The sequence below is a fragment of the Girardinichthys multiradiatus genome, chromosome 18 (assembly GCF_021462225.1).
Source record: "Girardinichthys multiradiatus isolate DD_20200921_A chromosome 18, DD_fGirMul_XY1, whole genome shotgun sequence".
In the NCBI taxonomy this organism is placed as follows: domain Eukaryota; kingdom Metazoa; phylum Chordata; class Actinopteri; order Cyprinodontiformes; family Goodeidae; genus Girardinichthys; species Girardinichthys multiradiatus.
In genome coordinates, this window is record NC_061810.1 from 40,969,136 (window position 1) to 40,993,272 (window position 24,137).

The 24,137-nt window shown below is 41.0% G+C and overlaps 2 protein-coding genes across 3 annotated transcripts in view; one reads left to right on the top strand and one right to left on the bottom strand.

Annotated features, from left to right (window-relative positions):
* Window positions 1–2,075: 2,075 nt before the first annotated feature.
* On the top strand, window positions 2,076–6,411 carry LOC124883557 (alpha-(1,3)-fucosyltransferase 4-like). The gene has a single exon (XM_047390710.1). The coding sequence runs from the start codon at window positions 4,267–4,269 to the stop codon at window positions 5,401–5,403; it is 1,137 nt and encodes a 378-aa protein (XP_047246666.1). The 5' UTR covers window positions 2,076–4,266; the 3' UTR covers window positions 5,404–6,411.
* Window positions 6,412–14,116: 7,705 nt separating this feature from the next.
* Window positions 14,117–24,137, bottom strand: part of LOC124883660 (collagen alpha-1(XXVI) chain) — a 31,745-nt gene continuing 21,724 nt past the window's right edge. Inside the window, exons 6-14 of one of the 2 annotated variants that reach the window (XM_047390851.1) lie at window positions 23,493–23,579; window positions 23,233–23,361; window positions 18,288–18,371; window positions 17,029–17,081; window positions 16,882–16,944; window positions 16,465–16,500; window positions 16,338–16,382; window positions 16,180–16,264; window positions 14,117–14,976 (exon numbers count right to left, since the gene is read on the bottom strand). In XM_047390851.1, coding sequence (XP_047246807.1) covers window positions 14,837–14,976; window positions 16,180–16,264; window positions 16,338–16,382; window positions 16,465–16,500; window positions 16,882–16,944; window positions 17,029–17,081; window positions 18,288–18,371; window positions 23,233–23,361; window positions 23,493–23,579 — 722 coding nt within the window. In that variant the 3' untranslated portion in view covers window positions 14,117–14,836. Of the gene's footprint in view, window positions 14,977–16,179; window positions 16,265–16,337; window positions 16,383–16,464; window positions 16,501–16,881; window positions 16,945–17,028; window positions 17,082–18,287; window positions 18,372–23,232; window positions 23,362–23,474; window positions 23,580–24,137 lie in introns of both variants that reach the window. The other variant, XM_047390850.1, reaches the window with a different exon arrangement.

Genomic DNA, 24,137 nt, shown 5'->3' on the forward strand with positions numbered 1-24,137 from the left:
GCCGCGGGCAGGAGTGCAACACTGATCATGTCAGACAGGCTGGGGAGGCTGCATAAGATCATCATGGAGTGAATCGCCGCGGTGGCACTTTCACACAGCCTCTGACCTCTGGGACAACCTCCCAGGTCGTGATCAAGGTCAGGGGTCAGCCGGGGCCTCGGCAATCAGCTCAATCACGGGCCATGTCCTGCCTCTTCCTCCTCTTTCTGCTTCCTCCATCATTTTCCTCCCTTTCCCTCATCTTCTATCTGTTTCTCTATCGCTCAACTTCTCCTTCGTCAGCCGAGACCAATTGAGACATCCTCTCCCCTGGGAGTGCAAAACAGAAAGCAAGAGAAAATCAATAAGGAAGATGAGTGAAGACCTGGAGGTCCCATCAAATACTGAATGCTTCTCTCTGTCTTGCTATTCTCACAGCCACAAAAATACACACCATCACAGTTTTCTCACTCTTAAAAGATATAAAGACAGCAGTAAACAGGTCAGATGAATTATTGGTTCACCTCTTCATCAATTTGTTCTCTCACCCTGTGTTTCCATTTTGTCCCAAAAAACTTCCACCTCTTCATTCTTAACATACAATTCAGTACAAGTGTACTTAGCCAGTGTGTAAATGATTGTTTCATTTACTGGCTAACTAGTTTTGATGAATTATAGAGTTAAATGATCATGAAAAATTATCACAGGGCCGTCAGCTCTGATCAAATAAGACATGTTATGACCCAGTCAATAAATGATTTATTTAAGTCAACAGCCACATTTCTTTACAGAAGACTATGAGTTGGATTAAAATTACAGCAGGAAACTGAAACCTGGTGGAAGATGGACCAAAGATGCACCCGTTGAAAACTCAGTGCTAAGTCTGTAAATTACACATTCTGCTGCTTCTGGAATAAATGCAAAATAAGCTGATAAGATATTGTGTTTTTTGTCTCTTATTCTGTATGCAAACCATTATTGTTGCAGCACATAACAGATCAGTTAAAAAATAACTAATTTCATATTCAACTAAATTGGTTACTTCCCTGGTTTTATTTTTAACATGTACAGTATGCTTTCATGATTAAATAAAAAATATGTGAAAAAGCAGCCAAAGCTAAAAGAAAAACTATGAAAGATGTCGAAAAGGCCTCAAGATATGTTGATCAGTGCCGCTTTAAAAGATTGCAGGAAAATCTGGATCACTGGAAGGAAAGTAAAAGGAATTTGGGTTGATTTAAAACTTTTGCACAGGACTGTAATTTGAGCTTACTGTGTCACCAAACAGATCAACTTTAGCCTTGTCTTCTTTGGGTATTTGCATTATTTTTATATGCATAAAACTAATTTATAGATAAAACTAAACTGGTAAAAAACAAATACACCCAGATCTTCTCTTCTGAACCATTGTCTTATCTGATGGGAAGTGCAGATGTGTTTACAATATTAAGGCCTCATCCTGAAGCTGATTCATGCTGCTTCTCGGTGCAACATAACCTAAGGCAGAACATTAAATGATCGGCCGAAAATAGAACCGTTCAGATGAAAAAGAAGGATGAATAATGCAGAAAGAATACACGGCCTCTTATGGGGATAACTAGTCACATGCACATAAAAAAGTCTGCACGGTGAGGAAAAGTGAATGGATGTAACAGGAAGGAGGAGGACCCAGTGGAGAGACACACATGCTTCTTACTTCATCTCCTCCCTCTCCTGCTTGTCTGCCTGCTTTTTTTTCCCCACTGCTCTCAGTCAGACTTCATGACATCCTCCGTGTCTGTGGGGAGGAATAATGTTGTCCCAGCAATGGTGTGTTTTTCCTGCCTACCAGACACAACAGACAACCCTCCTGCCTCATCATTTTTTCATGACTTCTGATCAGAATACCTTCAAACAAATGCAGCAACCTGAACAGACCGTCCTTCCACACGGGGAGTGTTGCTTCAATGTTTAAAGAAAAATATGCTTATTTTAAAATCCCTGTATTTGTTTATATTAGATCATCACATTAAATCTGTGATTCATTTCTTAACATTAGTGGTTAGAGGGTGTGCTGTGATGCTGGGTCATGTCTAATACATAAAACATTGAAGACAAACTTTTTCGAAGCTCCACTGCTGGATGCCTCATTTCCAGCTGAGATGTTTATTCATTTGCTAAATTAAACATGCATGCTTGCAGAAAAATCTGAATACCACCACACTGAGAGAAAGAACTGACTCTGCAGAGGATTTATGTTTGCCTAGGGAGACACCTAGTGGTGGGAGACATGTAGCGTTTTTTGGCTTGCAGACAGTCATGGTAGACTATTTTTCACAGCCCTTAACAGAGCTAAGCAGAAGATAATTTAGAGCCCCATCTCCAGTTAAGGCCATCGTCAACCTCAGCACCACTGAACCCCTTTTTATAATGGCCATTCTTTATCATTTTTCTCATTTTCAATTATGTTTAATTTCTGTAGTAACTCTTTAAAGTTGAGATAAAATACGGTGCTTAACCCAGGATGGAAATAATCAGAAAGATATCCTTTCATTCCCTTTTTGTAAATTTTAAATCAAGGCTATTTTTTGAGTTTGGAAATATTTTTACTCAGCTTTGACACAGTTTAACGTCTTAAGATAACAAGGATAGCGCATAAAGGTGAAATACTGAAACATTTGATGATTTCTTAAACTCTTTCCAGAATATGAAGTCATTTTAGGTGTGTCTCTACTAGAGGCTGAAACCTTTCTCCATTTTTCTTTTCAAAATAGCTAAAGTTCGGTCAGATTGGATGCTTAGCATGTGTGGAAATCGATCTTCACAGATTCTCAATTAGGTTTAGGTCTTTACTTTGACTAGGCCATTCTCACACAGAAATATGCTGTGATCATAACTTTCTTTGGCTGTGTGTTTAGGGTCATTGTCCTGTTGGATGATGAACCTCCTCCTCAGTCTCAAAGTCTTCTGCGGCCTCAAACTTGTTTTCCTCCAGGTTTATCCTGTATTTAGATCCATCCATCTGCCCAACCCAAGAAAAGCATCCTCAGAGCATGATGCTGCCGCTGCTGTTTTTCACTGTAGGGATGATGTATTAAGTGTTAATTTTCCACCACATAGCATTTTGCATGTAGGACCTATCTGCTGTGTTCATTGGTTTTAATGATGTTCACAAATGTTCTCAAACAAACCTTTGAGGGCTTCATTGAATAGAGGTGACTCCTTAGGTCAACTGTGCTGGATTTTATTTGGGGGTATCAGAGTAATAGGTTCTGAATACAAACGCTAACCACACTTTTACACTTCATGTTGGTTTATCACATAGAGATGTGGGTGCAATGTGCTACTATGTGTAAAGATTGAACTGTTATGAATATTTTTGCAAGGCCCTGCATTAACATTTGTTCCAACGAGGCTCGCTTGTCAGATTAAAAGTACAGTTTAAAAATATCACTAAAAAAGTTTTTTCATTAATCTGATGTAAGAGTTTAATCTTAAATGTTGTGTTTTCCTTAAAGGTAAGTGGAAAATCATCATAATTACCAGAAATAAGGGCTTGAAAACATTAGTCTGTGTTCAATTAATCTATATAAAGTGTTTCACTTAGTGAACTGAGTTACTGAAATAAATAAACCTTTCAATAATTTTAGGATTTATTGACATACACCTGAATAGCCACTTACATTGTGGATCAAATGTAAAACTTCAGCTCTCTTTATACAAACGTTAAAGAAGGTTGAGGGTTTTAAGCTGCTTTTACCTGCATATTTCAATATTACGTCATATTTTATTATTGCCAAGAGCTTGAACCTCTTTTGACTATTTATAAGGTGGAATATCTATATCTATACTTTCCCTAAGATATGAGATGAAAATTAGTCGTAATTTGCTTCTTTCAGCAGCTGGATGCTGCATCCTGGGTCAAGGTGTTTATCCAACCTGGAGAAATCACCCCTCAGTCCCTCCAACAGTAAACAGGCCTCACAAAAGGCCCATTCAGCAGTAACTGAAAGCCTGACCAACACTGCCACGTCTATGCGTTGGTGTGTACAGCCCTGGGATTAATGCTTTTCACCTTATTGAAAACTGACCTCAGGCAGGGAGTAACTGGAGCTACATGACTGCAGCAGGTTTAATTCTGCAACCTACTTATCTTAACTCTCACACCTGAATGATATGCCAAAGGTGTTTGGTTGCTGAAAGGGTGTGTCAGCACAGTGCAAAGGACACAGCACGACTTCCCCATAAGCATATTGATTTATGTTCTGAGGACAGATTTTGGGTGTCCTGCAGAGTGAGGGGGAGTCCATGGGAGTTCGGGCTGGTTGGACACCAACGGGCCCCTCTAACAGAGCATCCCCGCGGATAGATGTAAGACGATTATGTTGGGAACGTGTCCTAAAAAGGTCCTGCCTGTCCGTGTGCGTGGCCGCCGTGGGCTTCCTGCTCCTCCTAGCAATCTGCGCACTACACCTGCCGGATCAGGCCGCCCCTGAGCTGCCTCTGTCTGAGGTGACCCTCCTGATCTGGACGCATCCTTTCGGAGAGTATCGCGCACTTCCGGACTGTCTGGAGCTGTACCAGGTCCCTGGGTGCACGCTCACAGACGATCCACAGGCGTACCCCGAGGTTGAAGCTGTGATCATCCACCACCGAGAGATCGCCAACGGGGAGGCGTATCTCCCACCGGAACCGCGGCCCAGCACGCAGAAATGGATATGGATGAATTATGAGTCCCCCTCGCACACGTCCGGACTGTGGTTCCTGGAGGATGTGTTCAAACTCACAATGAGCTACCGGACCGACTCGGATATTTTCCTGCCTTATGGATATCTGGTGCCCCGGGCGCGCACAGCAACCAGAGGTCCTGGAAACGGTTTTACGCACCAGCTCTCCTGCTCCAGACACCCTCGTAAAGGCCTTGTGGCGTGGGTCATCAGCAACTGGTCGGCGACCAACGCCCGGGTGGGCTTCTACCAGCAGCTCCGCAAGTTCATCCGGGTGGATGTGTTTGGACGCGCCGGGCGGCCGCTGGAGAGGAGCAGCGGCAGCGTGGTGCGGCTACTGCGGCGCTACATGTTCTACCTGGCGCTGGAGAACTCGCAGCACACCGACTACATCACGGAGAAGCTGTGGAACGCGGTTCTGGCTGGGGCGGTGCCGGTGGTCCTGGGGCCGTCCAGGCAGAACTACGAGCGCTTCTTGCCCGCGGAGGCGTTCATACATGTAGAGGACTTCCCCACAGTGAAGGAGCTGGCCCGGCACCTGCTGAAGCTGCAGGGCGACCCGGCTCGGATGAGGCGGCACCTGGACTGGAGGGAGAACTACAACCTGCGCCAGCCGAGGTTCTGGGGGGAGCACTACTGCACGGCCTGCAGGGCGGTGAGGAGCACCAGAGGACGGACTCAGACAGTGGCACGCCTGAGGAGGTGGTTTCACTCATAGAACCTCCAGGGAAAGATTGTAGCGGAGGGTAGAGATGCCTTAGAAAAATAGACAATTACTGCTTTAAGGATTTTAAAACTTTCAAATTTTAAATGATACAAACGTCTTGAATTGTCCTTGATTTGTTTGTTGTGATTTGCAGTGTTTCTGAGTGTTTCTGACTCCTGCTTTTTCACCTATTTTCATATCAGTACATTTTAGGGTATACTTAGGCATATTTGACTGATAATTAAGCCTCTACTCTGCCTTATAAATTATTCTGGCATAAAAACCTCCTAAAGTCAAGGAATGAACTGACAGAACTGGCTTACATTCATTTCAACAACATCCGCGGTTCTATTTAAAGGAAAGCTACAGCAGATCATGATCCTACCACCACCATGTTGATGTGCAGTGCAGTTTCTTTTTGCCAAACACACATTGTGGAATAGATTTTGTATTTGGTTTAATCATAACACAATCTTCCACAAGGATTTATAAGATTTTAGCCAAGGCAGGATGTTTTTTTGGAAGAAAAGGGTCCTGTCTGCAACCCTCCTAATTCAGCTTTTAGATTTAAAAAAAATCCCGTCGTTAGAGTTGATCAGTATTTCCCAAAATAACAATGGAAGGGACATTTACCATGTCAATTAAACAGGCGTATAATGACAACAAAAGCCAACTGTGAGCGTTTATTTTAAAAATCTTTTGTAACATATGTTGTATAATTAGCCTATCACAAATCATCATTTTGGTTTGTTGCTATGAATTCTGGAAAGATGTCAAGACCCTACCAGTGCAGAGGAGGATCAACTGAAGAATATTGTGTTCCTCTTGGTCCTGTGACAGATCTTTGACAGTTAATGTCCTACTTTGCAGTGACCTGACTTTCTGATGCAGTTCAGCTGCTGTAAATTCTTTAAATCCTTACACCTCTTTGGTTCTTCAGCTGTCCAGTTTCCTCATTTCTTAAGTATGTACTGCATTCTGAAAATATACCCCAATGTCCAAATAAATACATTGAAAGACTTCTAGAAAGACTGGAGAGCTACGCAGATTAGGATCTTAGACGTAACGAAAACATCTAGCTCCTTTGAAACAAAATACAAAGAAATTAGGGGTAGTTAGAAACTTTTTGTGCATTTTCTGTGTTTTTTATTTATTCATTGTCTGTGGAAGACCACATAAATTATATTTCATGTAATGTTTAAAAACTCATCATCAATTGGGACTCCAGTCCTGTTGCTGACAGCTACACTCCTGATCAAAATAATAAGGCTGATAGAAAAAGTTACATCTATTTGTATTTCACACTACTGGATCGTAATCAGCAGAGCTTCAAAATACAAAAATAAGAAAGAAAAACAACAGAAAAAACAAACAATCATCAATCCATTGGATAAATCCACTTATCCTTGCAGGGGGCTGGTGCCTATCTCCAGCAGTCTACTGGCGAGAGGCGGGGTACATCCTGGACAGGTCGCCAGTCCATCGCAGGGCAACACAGAGACACACAGAACAAACAACCACACACACTCATTCATACCTAAGGGCAACTTAGAGTTACCAATTGACCTAACAGTCATGTTTTAGGACTGTGGGAGGAAGCCAGAGTACCTGGTGCAAACCCATTCATGCACAGGGAGAACATGCCAACTCCTTGAAGAAAGGCCCCAGGCTGAACCCAGGACCTTCTTGCTGCAAGGCAACAGTGCTACCCACCGAATTACTGAATCTTTTACTTAACTTCAAAGAAGCTGTTCATTAGCTGATAAAAGTCCAAGACCCACACCATAAAAACCACTGCAGAACACAAAGTCTCCAACATCTTCTCATACTTTCACTCCGTGAAATTTTAGGACTACATCCCCACTGCTTGACTGAAGAATTTTATTATTTCTAATGATGTTCTTAAAATCAAAAGTTTTGGTTTTTCACCAAACAATGCTTATTTTTTCAACCATAACTTGTAAAGGTGAAGAAGAAGAAACAGAAGCAGAGAAAGGAGGTGAACATTTGAACCCCGCAGATCCTTTGACAGGATCTGTTTTCTGCATTATTTAAATTTACACCTCGTTGTTACAGAATCAACACTTTGCTTTGTCAAGCAAGAGATAGCTTGTTGTTATAAACGCAGGGAATAATGTTGGTCCCAGTAAATGATCTGCTGCAGCAGCTGCTGAAGCCTCCATTCGGCCTCCTTTGTACTGTTACAGCTTGTTGGACTTTAGAGTGTCTCATAAAACGATGGATCTCATGATTCTGTTGGGTCAGACGTAAACAAACGTATCTGGATCTGAGCCAAAGGCACTCCCAATGATGATCTCATCAATAAGGAAACTGCAAGAGGATATGGGCAAAAGAAGGCAGACCAGCTGAACAAGTCGGATGTGATCCTCCGTGTTTACGTGCAGTCACATTTAATCAAACCTGTTGCAGAGGAGGATCAACTGAAGAATATTGTGTTCCTCATGCAGAATTCACAAGTAATTTTCCATCATGTTCTGGGTTGAAGGAGGGTTGGAGTATTTGTTTGAGCAGTTAGACTGACGTGCATGTTTTGGGATGAAGGAACCCAGAGCCCCAAACAGAAAACATCATCACAGAGAAACAATTAAAACCCCATCTCTGTGACTCAAACCAGAGGGCCTTTATAGATGTTCAGCGGCTCTAATATGAACGGCAACTAAACTCTTAGTCTTCTCAAACTAAATAAATATTTCTGTTGGCTGAAGCTGGTTCCTAACTGATTAGACTTGAGGAGAACCACACTGGATCTCCCCTCTCCTCTGATATGTCTGGTTTTCTGCCTTATAAACAGAAAGATGTTCCCGAGCTGTAAAACCAGATTATACAGTTGAAATATTGTAGATTTGGAGACAGAAACTGTGCTTCCTCATGTTGTGTGGAACTGCACTGCCCCCTCTGGCAATCTGAAACCTCTGCGATCTTCAGGTCACACCAGGCAGAAGAACCTGAACAACAGATTATCCCCTAAAGGTTTCATTTTAGCTGTTAAAAACCGACTGGGAAGCATAAAACATTTCATAAAATGTCTGTTTAATTGTTCTAAAGGTTAAAATTCTGTTAGAATTAGATTTGGGAACATAAAGACTGTTTAGTTAGAATTTTACACACATACATACTGAAATATAAACACGGGTAGATTTGCTGTTCTACTTTATTTAAGCTCATGTTTGTTTTTGGGAATCATGTATGTAACAATAAATAAAAAAAACAAATGAATATTCTCTGATATGAAAACAGTCAAAATGAAAAGATATTTAAATGAGACTGTCCTACAACAACAGAGTGTCTTCAGTCAGAGGCTTCTTCAGATCTGCTGTAAGACGGAGCGCTACAGGAGATCCTTCCTGCCCACAGCCATCAGCATCTACAACGGCTCTTTGAGGAAACCTTCATAATTTGAGCTATAAGAACATTTAATTTCCCTTTGGGATTAATAAAGTATTTTTGAATTGAATTGAAATTGTTTATTATTGTCTGTTAATGTTTAATCTACAACAGGGGTGTCCAAAGTGTGCCCTGTGGGCTATCTGAGCGTCTTCAAAATGACTTTTTGAGGCTTTCAATCTCTATTCAAGAATTCAGTCCAGTTCATTTATATAGCGCCAATTCACAACTTCAGCAAAGCATCACTGTTTTTATGCAACTGAATACCTCCGAGCTACAACTTTACCTGTGTTTTATCAGGAGCTGACCCAGGAGCAGGGTGCATTTGGCAGGCATTTGTCATTTTGAATTAAAGGTCTAAAGTGCAGAAGCATAAATGATTAAGTTTAAAGATGAAGATAATGTAACAAAGTCAGGGGAATATGGAAAAAAAAGACAATATTTCTTCCTTCTCATCGCTTACTAGAAGCATAAAACATCACCTCATGTCACAGACTGACAAGTCAACAGCGCATGAGATGAAATACTGGATGGATCAGTACTGGATAGTAGTTCAAGGCTAATATATACCTGTTATACATGCCCTGTAAAAGTAATCATCCATCTTGAAGTTCTTCCTGTTCAACTACTGATAAATAGTTGGCCACTAGTGCTTCAAGAACTTAAAAAAAAGCTAGGTACCATCCACCTTTTACTTCACAGTTATGCACTTTTTGGGTGTGTCTGTCTATCACATAAAATGCCAATCAAACACTTTGAAGTTTGTGGGTTGTGAAGGATGAACATGTGGAAAACTTCAAGGTGTGTGAACATTCAGTACAGGCAATTCAGACTTAAAAGTGAGTACTGATGAATACCCAAAATTATATGCAATTTCTTTTCGGTTGAAGCATCTTTAACAGCCAGCTACAGCTTATTACAAAGCTCCTTCTCAGACCCCCTTGTCAGCCACAGTGCCATTCATAACCTTGGTGGCCCCCGGCTACAGAAGCAGTAATCCCGTTTGTACAGCAACAGATGTTTCTCTTAAAAATATCCGTTCAGTCTCCAGCAAAGCAGTCTTCCTCTTATTCTCTCAGGAGATCAAAGAATCCAGTGTAATCACTATGAAATCTGACATATTTACTAGGCCATATTGACTTACAGTAGGCTTACTGTGCTTTAAAACACAAACAATCTCTTTCTGTGTCCATTTTTAAATAAGGGCCTTAACCATGTTTTATGAGCAGGCTTTCGTGTTGTTAACATGAAAAGGCCGCAGAGAGAGAGAGTAGGAGGGAAGGGGAGTGTATGTGTGTGTGTGTGTGTGTGGGGGGGAGAAAAGAAAATGCATATGAAACAACAAAAACCCCCAGACAAATAAACAGTGCATTGTTCCCATGGCAGCGTGGCGCATTAATCTGACGGCTGGTTTCCCATGGCTGTGTCTCCCTGCCCTGTAGACCTCCGCTCTGTCTCACTGATGGCTCCTGTGATTACAATCATCCATCTTACTGTCAAAAGCAAAAAAAGGGGGCAAGAAAGGGGGGGGGATCACACACACCATCTCGCTCTCTCTCCCTTGTGTCCAGCAAACAAACCACCCCACTGAGAGCAGAGCCAACACATGGACCAACACAGCCCGGCTCTACAACATCTATGTGTGTCCATCCTTGTATGATTAACAGAGGGAACATGAGTGCATGAGTGGGTGTGCATCTTTTGGTTGTCTCTGCCCCCACCATGTTGCATGATCAGTCACTGGAGTGTATGTTGAGGAACGGTGGACATGTCTCATCTTGCAGCCGATCAAAAGCACCAGAGACTTGTTCCCTTGTGGCCATGCAAGCGGGGGCCTCACATCAACACGTCTCTGTTCAGTAGACAGGAAAAACAAGAGGAGTGCGGAGGATGAGAAGGAGAAGGAGAAGGAGGAGGGGAGAAGGGCACACGAGCAAGGAGACAGAAACAAAGATGAAAGAATTCATAAAGAGGCCAGAGAGGAGCATGAAGACGACTCGTAAACACACTTAGCTCTCTGTTCTCAGGAGCTAACTGAACAGCAAAAGTCAATCAACTATATGTTTTTGTAGAACCTATAATCCTCCTCCAGAAATCTGGCAGCTTGTGGAGAAAGAAGAACAAAACAAAGAAGTGCTTACAGGTTAATCAGATGTAAACATGCACGTCTACAGGATCTCTGAAAACCTCAGCTAGAGCAAAATGATTGAGGCCAAGTGGAATGTTTGTGCTTGTGTTGTTTGTTTGTGAAAATGTGGTTTAAAGTATCATCATTGGCAGTGATCTTTTTACCAGATGTCTTGAACCGTCCCTGATCAGAAAATATTTTAACATCAGAACTTTGAGAGTTTTATCTAATAATGCAAAAGAGAAAAAATAAACAAAAATTATGATGGATCAACTTTTGCTGCTGTCAATAATTGACCCATTTTAGGGCCTGATGATAATAAGAAAAATAAGTAAATGCTTCTTGTGATGTATTTAAAGAAATACATCGCAAGAAGCTATGCAAACATATTAGTCTTTAAAGGATTAATTTTTAAAAGTACAGGTCCTTCTCAAAAAATTAGCATATTGTGATAAAGTTCATTATTTTCCATAATGTCATGATGAAAATTTAACATTCATATATTTTAGATTCATTGCACACTAACTGAAATATTTCAGGTCTTTTATTGTCTTAATACGGATGATTTTGGCATACAGCTCATGAAAACCCAAAATTCCTATCTCACAAAATTAGCATATCATTAAAAGGGTCTCTAAACGAGCTATGAACCTAATCATCTGAATCAATGAGTTAACTCTAAACACCTGAAAAAGATTCCTGAGGCCTTTAAAACTCTCAGCCTGGTTCATCACTCCAAACCCCAATCATGGGTAAGACTGCCGACCTGACTGCTGTCCAGAAGGCCACTATTGACACCCTCAAGCAAGAGGGTAAGACACAGAGAGAAATTTCTGAACGAATAGGCTGTTCCCAGAGTGCTGTATCAAGGCACCTCAGTGGGAAGTCTGTGGGAAGGAAAATGTGTGGCAGAAAACGCTGCACAACGAGAAGAGGTGACCGGACCCTGAGGAAGATTGTGGAGAAGGGCCGATTCCAGACCTTGGGGGACCTGCGGAAGCAGTGGACTGAGTCTGGAGTAGAAACATCCAGAGCCACCGTGCACAGGCGTGTGCAGGAAATGGGCTACAGGTGCCGCATTCCCCAGACCTGGGCTACAGCGAAGCAGCACTGGACTGTTGCTCAGTGGTCCAAAGTACTTTTTTCGAATGAAAGCAAATTCTGCATGTCATTCGGAAATCAAGGTGCCAGAGTCTGGAGGAAGACTCGGGAGAAGGAAATGCCAAAATGCCAGAAGTCCAGTGTCAAGTACCCACAGTCAGTGATGGTCTGGGGTGCTGTGTCAGCTGCTGGTGTTGGTCCACTGTGTTTTATCAAGGGCAGGGTCAATGCAGCTAGCTATCAGGAGATTTTGGAGCACTTCATGCTTCCATCTGCTGAAAAGCTTTATGGAGATGAAGATTTCATTTTTCAGCATGACCTGGCACCTGCTCACAGTGCCAAAACCACTGGTAAATGGTTTACTGACCATGGTATCACTGTGCTCAATTGGCCTGCCAACTCTCCTGACCTGAACCCCATAGAGAATCTGTGGGATATTGTGAAGAGAACGTTGAGAGACTCAAGACCCAACACTCTGGATGAGCTAAAGGCCGCTATCGAAGCATCCTGGGCCTCCATAAGACCTCAGCAGTGCCACAGGCTGATTGCCTCCATGCCACGCCGCATTGAAGCAGTCATTTCTGCAAAAGGATTCCTGACCAAGTATTGAGTGCATAACTGTACATGATTATTTGAAGGTTGACGTTTTTTGTATTAAAAACACTTTTCTTTTATTGGTCGGATGAAATATGCTAATTTTGTGAGATAGGAATTTTGGGTTTTCATGAGCTGTATGCCAAAATCATCCGTATTAAGACAATAAAAGACCTGAAATATTTCAGTTAGTGTGCAATGAATCTAAAATATATGAATGTTAAATTTTCATCATGACATTATGGAAAATAATGAACTTTATCACAATATGCTAATTTTTTGAGAAGGACCAGTATGTGCAATATTTTATAGGAATATTTGAAGGAATTTTAAAAGACTGGCCTGTCGAAGTTAAAACATATTGATAAATTGTATTTCTCACAGCGGTTTTTAGTTAGGTGAGTTGATTTTTTACCATGACAATACAAAAAAGATGCATGAAAATCAATATTGCTATCAATCATTGACTCATAATAACAAGCAAGCACTTTTGACCAGGGGCAAGGCAGTTAACCCCTATGTGACATGAGGAAGAATGAATCAAACCTACAACCTCCTCATTTAAATTTAATTCAATTAAATTCAAAGCTCTTATTAGCTCTTATTATGCAGGTTTCTTCAAAGAGCCGTTGTAGATGCTGATGGCTGTGGGCAGGAAGGATCTCCAGGATCTCTATGTCTATCTTACAGCAGATCTGAAGAAGCCTCTGACTGAAGACAGTCTGTTGTTGTAGGACAGTCTCATGAAGAGGATGCTCAGGGTTCTCCATAATGTTCTTCATTTTATGAAGAATCCATCTTTCCACAATGATCTCCAGAACAGAGCCAGCCTTCTTTATCAGCTTGTTGAGCTTTTTTAGTTCCTGGCTCTGATTCTGCTACCCCAGCAGATGATGGCAGAAGACTCTTATAGACTTATAGAAGATATGCAGCATCTTGCTGCAAACACCAAAGGACCTAAGCTTCCTCAAGAAATACAGTCTGCTCTGTCCCTTCTTGTAGATGACTTCACAGTTGCATCTCCACTCTAGTCTGTTGTCCAGGTGAACACCGAGGTATTTATACTCCTCCACCACCCAAAACCCCAAAGCAGTTATTTCTGCCCTTCTGAGTTTTATTTTAACACTTTTAGGGCCATAAACAGCTGATCATGGCCAATAAAAATGCGTCTGGTGTTAGAGAGGCTTTGATTTCTTGTATTGTTATGTAGTTCTTTTTTATAGAGCAATAAAAACTCAGCTAAAATACTAAACTCTGACACAAACAGTTTTCACACTCATCTGTTTATAGTTTGGGTTCGGATGTTTTGATCTGTTTTCAACATTGTTGTCACCAGAGCTGCACTTCACCTTAACCTCAGTGAAATGTTTCATGGTGAGTAAACAAGCGAGAGCCGGACCGACCCTATCTGCGACTCCAAGCAGAAGAAAGCACGCTTGCTTAAAACTCCAAATGGATTCCCCGTATGAACTCTTTAATGGAGAAAACAAAGATCGGTTCAGACATGGTGGGAGTTTTATTCAGAGACCTACAGCTGGGTCTCTTAGAGACTTATCGTACAATAAATCATATCAGTTTAAACAGAAATCTCAGAGGCAGTTTATTAAACAAGTCGATGTAATCCTGTCATGTTTACAGCTCTTTCAGCTTCCAGGTGCTTCAGGGCCGAGCAGAGGTTTTGGCCTGAAATTCAGGATCGTTTTCATCTGACTTCCAGATGTTTGATGTACTTTATGTCAGGCTGATATTTTTGGAAGCCGCTACAACAGCATTAACACAAACCAAAATACAACAGAGAAAGGACGGACAATATACATTTTTAGATTACTAAAAATTTTGTTTTTGTCCAACTTTCAAGAATGCAAAGCTTTCCAACATAAGCCCCAGGAATGAGATACTAATCAGTCTTTTATCTGATGAAGGAAAGATGCCAGAAACCTTCATCATTTATGACCTATCTCTATGGAAGGCAGCAACAGAGTCATAAAGGTGACTAAATCATTTGATTTGGAGGAAATGTTCAACATCTCTCTTCTACAAAGAACGTTTATACCAGGACTTATTTATGTCAAACAGGAAAGAAAAAAAAAACTACAAATCTGACACAAACAGATATGAGGAACAGCTATGTTAACAAAAAAAATGTACCTCCAGTTATAAAAAAATGGCAATACTCCCTTACAGTTATTCACACAAATGAAAAATGATACAATAACATTAAAGAGGGACCCGTCTCTGCCTCCCGTTAAGCACTGGAGCCTGAGGAAAGGTTTGAATGGGTTGACGACGCTTCGTCTTCAGGCTGGAGAAACTCAGCAGGTCAGAAATGCTGCCGAATCCAGATCCCTCAGAGTTCTCTGTGCAAAGTTACAGCAGACAGAAAAACCAATCAGCAACTATGTCGTTCTTCCTCTGCTTCGCAGAAGCAGCTTGACATTCTGGAGAAATGTTCAGGTTTGTTTGCATTAAACATCAAGCAATGATAACAGCTGGATGAAGCAAACCCTACCCTCCATTCATTTCCTATACCCACTCTTTGCAGGGTCGCGGCTGGTTTATCTCAAATGGTCAGTGGTTGGGTGGTGCCGTACGCCCCAGAGCAAGCCAGACACAAACAATCACACATGCACTCACTCACACCTAATGGCATCTGTGTAACCTCTAAATTTAACATGCGTGTTTTTACATGGGAGAACATTCAAAGTCTTCAGCGAGGATTTGAACCAAGAACTGTCTTGCTGCAAGGCAACAATGCATCCCACAACCCTGCCAGTACTCCCAGTGCCTTATCTAAATGTTAATATCCTAAAACAAGCAAATAGTACAAATGAATTTCATGAATGGTAGGGGGACCTCTAGTTTCTATAGCTGACAAATAGAGCCCCATTTCTCACTTGCAAGCAAACAAGTCCAATAAACAAAAACTAGGTGTTCATGTGTCTTTTCAGCATGTAAAGAAGTAATTACACAACATTTACTAGCACCACATCATGCAGCCAAGAACTTAAAGGTCACCTTCTCAATACTTACCAGTTTTTTCTAGAACTTTCTAGGTACTTTACCAGAATTGGTTATCTGGTAAGTTCTGGGCCAGTAACCAGTAAGTTGTATAAAGGTTCAATAAAAGTACCTGGTCAGTTTCAAAAAGTAACCTTTCAGTTCCATGAGAGCAACCTCTAAAGTTCCAGAAAAGAACCTGGAAAGCTCAGTTAAAGTTCCAGGAAAGAATCTCATCGGTTCTAAAAAGTGCCTGGTAGATTCTGGGAAGTAACCAGTAAGTTCCATTGAGTTATAAAAAATGTTTCCTGTTAAGTTCCAGTAAGCATCCTTGTTAAAGTTTGTATAGTAATCTATACATTCCAGTAAGTTTCGGAAAGCAACCTTTAGGTTCTCCAAAAGTAAATAGTAGCTCCATGAACATTTCAGAAAAGTAACTAGTAAGTTCCTAAAGTCACCTCTAATTTCTGAGAAAGTAATCTCATATTTCCATCTAAATTTGGTGCCAGTAACCTTTAAGTTCTGGGTACGTTCTGGGTAAGTATGGGCTGAGTTCTCCTCACCATGAATTCCAATCATGTGCTCCAGGATCAGGACCCTCTCAGCCAAAATCTTCAGGGCCTCTCTGAGCTGCTGCACCGCTTCACCCTGAATGACACCATCCTCTTTATTAGGATCAATTTTTTTAAAACAAAAAGACCTGGACTGTAATGCCTCTTACGTCATTCAAGCCCACTCCTGGCTCTCCTTTTGGCCCTGGTGTTCCCTGTGAGAAGTATAAATAATGTTGATATCTTCAGCATATCTGGATGTGTGAGGTTTATGGATCAAATTAACTGTAAACTTACAGGTAGGCCCGGTTCGCCTCTTGCACCCAGGGACCCCTAGAGGATGAATAACATCATAAATCACACATAGTTCTAAAACTGGAATTGTTTATCCCAGCAGGGTAATCTGCTTCTCCACCACCTCACCAATGTCAAATCACACAAGAAGAGGAAAGAGATCCGGTTAAAAAACAGAGGACCCACTGGAGGCCTGACTACAGAGGGGACCAAACATGGCTGCCCTGATTAGTGAGGTCTCTACGTAGATGAGAGAGAGCAGGATTAGTCACGAGAGTCTTTGAAGAAAAGCTCGTTCACCTTTAATGTGTCCAAGAGTGCATAGCAGGGTCAGTTACAAAACTAAAAGCATTCAGATTCTTAATAAGTACAGAATATGTTCAGACAGGCTGATAATCCAATAACGAGCGTCACTTTTACCCTTTCCCCTGGATCTCCTTTAGGGCCAGGACTGCCTGGTCTGCCTGGGACACCATCTTTACCCTGGTATAAGATAAACAAAGGTATGTGTGATAGTAATTATGTCTGACTTAAATTAAAAATGATAACTTAGTGAGAAAGACTTACATCTGGTCCAGGAAGACCTGGGTTCCCTTCAGGTCCTCTTTCTCCAGAGGCACCTGCAGCATCATACAGAAACCAAAGTGAAGACAAACATTAATAAATGCTGTGAACATTTAGAAAATATACCAAAATCTTGAAAGACTCCATACTTCCTTTCAATTTACTGTTAAAAACAAGGATTTGCTGACATATTTAAAACAGAAAATCAGAGATACTAGGCTTAAAACGTCAGTCAGTCAGTCAGTCATTTTCTACCGCTTCTTCCATAGTGGGTCGCGGGGAAGCTGGTGCCTATCTCCAGCAGTCTATGGGCGAGAGGCGGGGTACAAACCTGGACAGGTCGCCAATCCATCGCAGGGCAGGCTTAAAACGTTTGTTTGATAATTTTAATGGTCTCAGCCACCTCTGTGTCTCTGCTGCCCTACGCTTAGGTGACTACAGGACTCACTGACCTTTCCTCACTCAGCTGTTATGAAATATTTGTAAATATAACCTTTAACTGTTTAACTGTTTCTCTTTCCTGTACAAAACGGCTAATGAAGCTTTGGTTGACAAATATTCCTGACTTGTGGTCCTGTGCTTAGCTGTGTCCCGTTACTAGGCATAGTTATTGGGGTACACTGACCATGTGTACTCTCTTTGCCTTTGTGTTCTCGCAGAAAGTATTCCTGGGTCAGTGCTGCTATGTTTAGCGGTGCCTTTTTCCTGGATGAAGTCGCAGATAGAGCTATTGCTGCCACTATCCATGTGTACTCTCTTTGTTTTTGTCCTCCCATACGAAGTACTCTCTAGGCAGTTGTAGATGATGGTGGTTTACACTGAGCCTTGTTCTGAGGGAAGTTTGTTCCTGTTAAGAACAAATGGTTCCTCTCCACTGTCTCCAAATGCTTACTCATGATGGATTGCTTCCTTAGATAGATAACTTTTTAACAACATTGGAATTGAATAAACTGAATATATCTGCTGTGATTCTGTAGTAAATATTTTGAGGCTGCAACGAGTCCTAATTTACACTGAGTTAAAGTTTGATCCAGACTGTGTTGCATAATTCATGCACATTTACAGAAAATACTAAACACATGCTGTTAACTTATTTGCTTGATGAATATAAATCCTGCAGCTTTGACCACACGTATGTGTAATAATACACTCATCCGGTTAGACCCCTACAGGACATGATATGATAGGCATGCAAGTTGTATTGAGGCCACAACGAGCAGTTTTCCTCTAATATTTATACAGGAAATGACTCATGTTCCTACCCGAGGGGCCGGCAGGACCTGCTGGACCGGGAGGACCAGCTCTGATTTCTGGAGCAGTGAGAACCTGACTGTTCAGGTCCTCCGCTGTGGGAAAACATGAGTGTCAATACAATTTTGCTACATATAAATATTTAACTGTGTTTTACTGCAATAAATTTAATGCTGCTAGGTAGCAACCCAAATATTTTCACTATCAGCGATGTGGAAAGTTTAATTATGTCCCCCATGAGTCAAATGATTTCAGACTGAGATAACATTATAATAAATTTACAGAGAAAATTACATAAGTTAAAAAGCTCCTTAAATAAATGCTTCCATGAATCAGCATTGGGTACATTACTGAGGTAACTCAGCCCACAAAGTAATAGTCAAAATATACATAATTTTACTCTCTCTGGAATACTATAGATCAAAAAATGAAAGGCTGTAAAAAACAAAACAAAAACAAACAGCAAATGATGCAGTTTAATTATAACTGTTCATTATAAAGGTTTTTAAACCTTTTCATACTTTTAATGAGTAGATTTATTAAAACAACAATATCATGTACAATATTAGTTATATGTTATCAGACATGATTAGTAATACAGTTTGGTCAGTAAAGTGCATTTTGTAATTAAATAAGCCTGCTGTGTCAGTTCCTGAAGCTAATGTATGTGGGAGAATAATTCAGATTTGAGTAAAAGAGTTTTGTTTATTTCCTGCTTTAAAAATGTAGAGATAAAGTTAATAACTTATGAGAAAAATGATTTGAATGGTGAGTTTTACCACAGCTGTGCCGTATCATATTCTTCGCAGCAGTTCAGACACATGCTGAGTTTCCTTATTGCATCAGACAAAGAGCAGAGCCTACATTAGTCTTCATTTGGTTTGTGTGATAAAGTGGTAATTTATCAAAGAATAAATACAGAGTCTGGGTAAAGTATTCTTCCCCACTGAACCTTTGCACATTTTGTCACTTTACAACCACATACTACAATGTCTTTTAATTAGAGTAGTTTGTGTCATGTGATAGAACATATAGAAGGACCAAAATACATAGTTTTCAATAAGGTACATAGTTTTTACATCATTGTTTTACAGATAAAATCTGATGTGCCTTGATTCAGCTCAGCAAGTCAACAGTATGTCAAACATCCCTTTGCTGCAGTTTCAGCTGCCAGTCTTGGAGAAATGGTTTCATCGGTTTTGTTGACCTAAAGTGAAATTGTATCTCAAGCCCGGTCAGAGTGGATGGAGAAACTCTGCACATATCAACTGTCATGTCTTGTCACAGATTCTTAGTTGGATGTAGATCTGGACTTTGACTAGACCATTCACACACATTAATACTCTTTAACTTGAATCATGTGTGTTCTTGCTCCTGCTGTATGCTTAGGGTCCACCCCAGTCTCAAGTGTTTTTCAGTCTCTAACAGATTTTCCCTCATGATGTGAGCTGTATTTAGTCCATCTGCCCATTAACTCTGAGCAGCTCGCTCGATTCAGTCGAAGATAACTTTTCCCACAGTATGATGCTGCCACCACCATGGCGCACGGTGGGGATGGGGGTGGTGGCAGCTTCTTCCACATTTTTGCTGTATTCCCTCCATGGTTTGCATCAAACTGCAGGAAACAAACAGGACCTCTTTTGGCTGTTTTGCAACAGTGGCTTTCTGGATTTATGCTGAGATTATATAACAAACATGTGAGCTATTTAGAAACTAGGTAACTTAAGCAGTTGGCTCGATTGGGTTGTGTTTAGGGATATCAGAGTAATGGGGGCTGAATGCAAATGCATGCCACACTTTTCAGATTTATATTTCAAAAATGTGTTTAAGACCATGTATGATTTTCCACCCATTTTCATCCAAATATAGGCAGACTACATCAGATGCATGTCAGTGTGCATATATAAATATATAAAACATATATTCTTAGTTTACATTTAAATATTTACTCCATAGAAATGTTCGTCTACATCTAAGTACGGCTGTAGATGTCTTAAGCTAGAGTGGCGACTCCTGAGCAGGATAGAGTTGGATGAATTCAGCCTGACGGTGACGACCAAGAACAGCTGGGTGATCTAAATGAGGTCCCATTTCACGGGGCAGGAAATGGTCTGACATGATAAAGCTTTCAAGAAAACAAACAGGACAGGGAAGTCATGTCTTAGTCTCAGCATGTTGGATATTTTTAAGTAAATTTGTGGGAATAAATTTAGTCTGAAATCACCTCACACTTCCCCACCACATGAGCATATGCTCAGTGTCAGTCTTCCCCCCATGTTGAGACAGCCCTGTTTTATTATGGCTGCAGTCCATAGAAAAAGGGGTCTAGAAGGAGCAGATTTCCCTCTGGAACTAATTTTCCAATGTTACAGTCTCTTCCAGTCTGGCCACCTACCCGAGAAACTCCATATGAGTGGCAGAATATCTCCTCCCTTGTTCAAAGCCAACCCTGATCCTGGCTCAGGGCCGTGGCCAGACCCCCCCCCCCGCCCGTATGCAGATTGTTGTGCTGACAGCTAACAAATTAGGCCTGATTTACAGCCAGTTGGCCCCCCTCCCCTGCCTTCCCTTACAAGGTCCCACAGACCCAAATCTACATAGCTGCAGACCCGCAGACAGAGTCCCGCACTCAGAGAGGTAGGCGCAGCCAAAAAGCCTAATCAGAGCCAGCAGGCCTCATGAGGTAATGATTATTACACAGACTCCTGCTGCCTCCCTGTGGTAACACTCCAGTACTGGATGTGTGTGGGGTTTTATTTTAGCTCAAAAGGAATAATTACTTCTATGTGACAGACAGAGACAAAGCAGTGATGCCAAGTTAACAAAGAAAACAAACCAGGATCTATGAAACACAACGCAGTAAAGGGAAAATGTGGTAACATGTTCAGTTTTAATCTTTTCAAAGCAGCAAATCTAGTGATTTATACTTTGGTGTTAAGCTTCATTGTTGGTGGCTGTGCTCATTAAAGCTTCTGTATATATGGTGGCTGAGCAGTCAAACACACAGAAACAATTAAACTACAACACATTGCAAAACGATTAAGAAACCTTTAAGATATTCACATTCTGTCACTTTATAAACTTCAGTGTGTTTTATTGGGATTTTATGTAGTTTTCAAAAATAGCCACAAAGATCGGAAGCTCAAGTGAGGGAATTTATCGACAGAACAACTATTAGTTGTGCTCTCAGCAAATCTGGCCTTCATGGAAGAGTGGCAAGAAGAAAGCCATAATTGGAAAAAAAAAAAACCCCATAAAAAAATCATGTAGGAGATTCAGCAAATAAGGTGCTCTGGTCAGATGAGACTAACTTTGTTGGCCTATATGTAAGTCGCTAAATGTAGTGACAAAGAAAAGAAAACTAACACTGTTCCCCTGAACATGGCATCCTGATGGCGAAACATGGTGGTGGCAGCATCATACTGTGGGAATGATTTTTGTCAGCAGGGACAAGGAGCCTGGTCACAGTTGATGGACAGATGGATGAAGCTAAATACAAGGCAAACCTGGAAAAAAACTGGTTGAGCCTGCAAAACACTTGAGACAGGGCTGCTTGTTCAGCTTCCAGCAGAACAACCACCCTACACATAAAGCTAGAGCTACAGTATCCAAATCAAATCACATTGTGTTAGATCAGCCTAGTCAAAGTCCAGACATAAATCCAATTAAGAATCTGTGGCAAAACCTGAAAATATATGTTCACAGATGCTCCCCATGTAATCTGACTGAGTTTGAGCAAATATGCAAAGAAGAATAGGGAAACATTTGAGCCTGTAGACGTGTCAAGCTGTCAGAGGCACACCCTAACGGACTAACAGCTGTCACTGCATTAAAATGCTCCACAAAGTATTCCCCCTGATGTGATGAATGCACTTTTACCAGTTTTATTTGTAAAAAGCTTAAAAACCATGTATCATTTCTTACCACTTTACAGTTATGCACTTACAGATATGGCTGTAATGTCAATAAATGGGGATAAGGTTAATGGGTGTAAATACTTTTGTGAGGCATTGTAAACATATGCCAGCTGTGCTCGGAGGAAGGGAGTTTCTCTTCATTAGAAAGCAAAGTGCTTTGATAAAAACTGATGTTTCAGTTTCTCTAGCAACGCCAGAGTGAGCCCATTTGGACCAGAACTCAAGTTGTGTGTAACAAAATGATTTCTAGTAAAAAGCATAAGGCATGTGAAATGTTGGCGTGAAGCACGTGGTTCACCATGAACAGTGAAACGGATTTGCATTGATTCTTTCTGACCACCCAAACACCGAACACTCAAAGGTTTTTACAGCAGCTCGGGGGTCAAAACTAAACCATAAGTATAAGACCCCGCTAAGACTTGGCACTCACACCCATGCTAAGTAATCCGATCACACAAGGACATCACCATTAACAGGTGTTTCCACCCTCAAAACGCATTAATAACGGCTTTCGTCAGACCACCTCCAGAGGTGTCCTGGGACTCTTGTACCTGGCTTAGTTTAGCATTCTGAAAGCAATCCGTCCTGAGGGACCATCCACTGACCTTATGCAACTCCCAACAGGCAGCAGTGTAATTACTTGGACACTTGATTAAAGAGACATACCTTCTATCAAGAGCAGTGATGTGATCATACTCTGCTATTTGGTCATTTAAAACGAAGGGTATATGAGGTAATCTCCTACAGATTTTAGGTTAAAGGTTGTTATAAAGTCATAGATGGTGTCCTCCTTGATGCAAAAAGACATTCAGTCTGAGTTTGGGGTTATACTAATGAGTGGATTACAAAGTGATCAAACTGCCACTATGTAACATGGCTATGAGTTTATTTGAATGGTCGTATTTAGCTCTGTCTATTTTTATCTGAATCAAGCAGGATACGTGTTAATACAAGTTTTGACCAGGGCCTAAAAATACCTTCTAAAGAGCTCCCATTTAGGGTTTCTGGGAGTAAAAACTTCAAAACTTAGTCATCTTACCTGTATGGAAAACGTCTCCCCGAATGGGTAAAGGAAAAGAACCTGACGCTGGAGGACCTGGTGGACCAGGAAGACCTGGAGAACCGGGCTGGCCGGTCTCACCTGGGAGACCTCTGTCCCCCTTTTCTCCTGAGCATTGGGGAAAAAAACTGATAGTCAAATGAAACAAACAGGAGTTTACGATAACTCAAACTATCTTAACTGAACAGATGAGACTTTAAGAACTGGTGTTTTTTTTTTACCCAGAGCTCCTTGATCACCTGTTCTTCCAGGAGGACCTGGAATCCCTTGTGGTCCAGCAGGGCCAGGGGGCCCAACAAGTCCTGGTGGCCCTCTGGCTCCTGGTACTGTGGAAAATGTAAAAAAAAAAAAGACTGTTCAAATTATTTAATTAAATGAGTTCAAAAACATCCCTGATATCTTTCTGTTGCAGAATGGACGTCCTTAAGAGTGAGAAGTGGACAAATGTTGTGTTCAGTTCTTTTTAACAAGCTAAGACTGAGAGTTTATGTGGATACATAAATGTTACATTTCACTGTTACAGTATGGTCACAATATTTAAAAACAAGTCTGAAAATTTACATTTGCCATCAATCAAATTAATCTTTATGAACTCATAAGAAAATAATCTACAAACAGACCCCTCGATAAAAGTATGAAAAGGCCTTTTATTGCAGGAGGAAAATCTCACACTGAAAATGTTTTTAATATCTCATGCTAAGAAGTAAATATTTTTAAGAAAAATCATATTTGTTGACCCAAAAATGTCCTTCAAATAAATGTAACTGAAACCAATTTCTAAACTGCTAAAATTTTCAAGAAACGTTCAAATGAGTAATCTATCTATGTGTTTCCCTGGGGTGTAAATCTGATGTGACACGGTTGCCCTCCACACACAATGAGGA

Bases quoted from the DNA above. Each gene is read 5' to 3' on its own strand.
- LOC124883557 (XM_047390710.1), top strand. From the start codon at position 4,267: ATGGGAGTTCGGGCTGGTTGGACACCAACGGGCCCCTCTAACAGAGCA.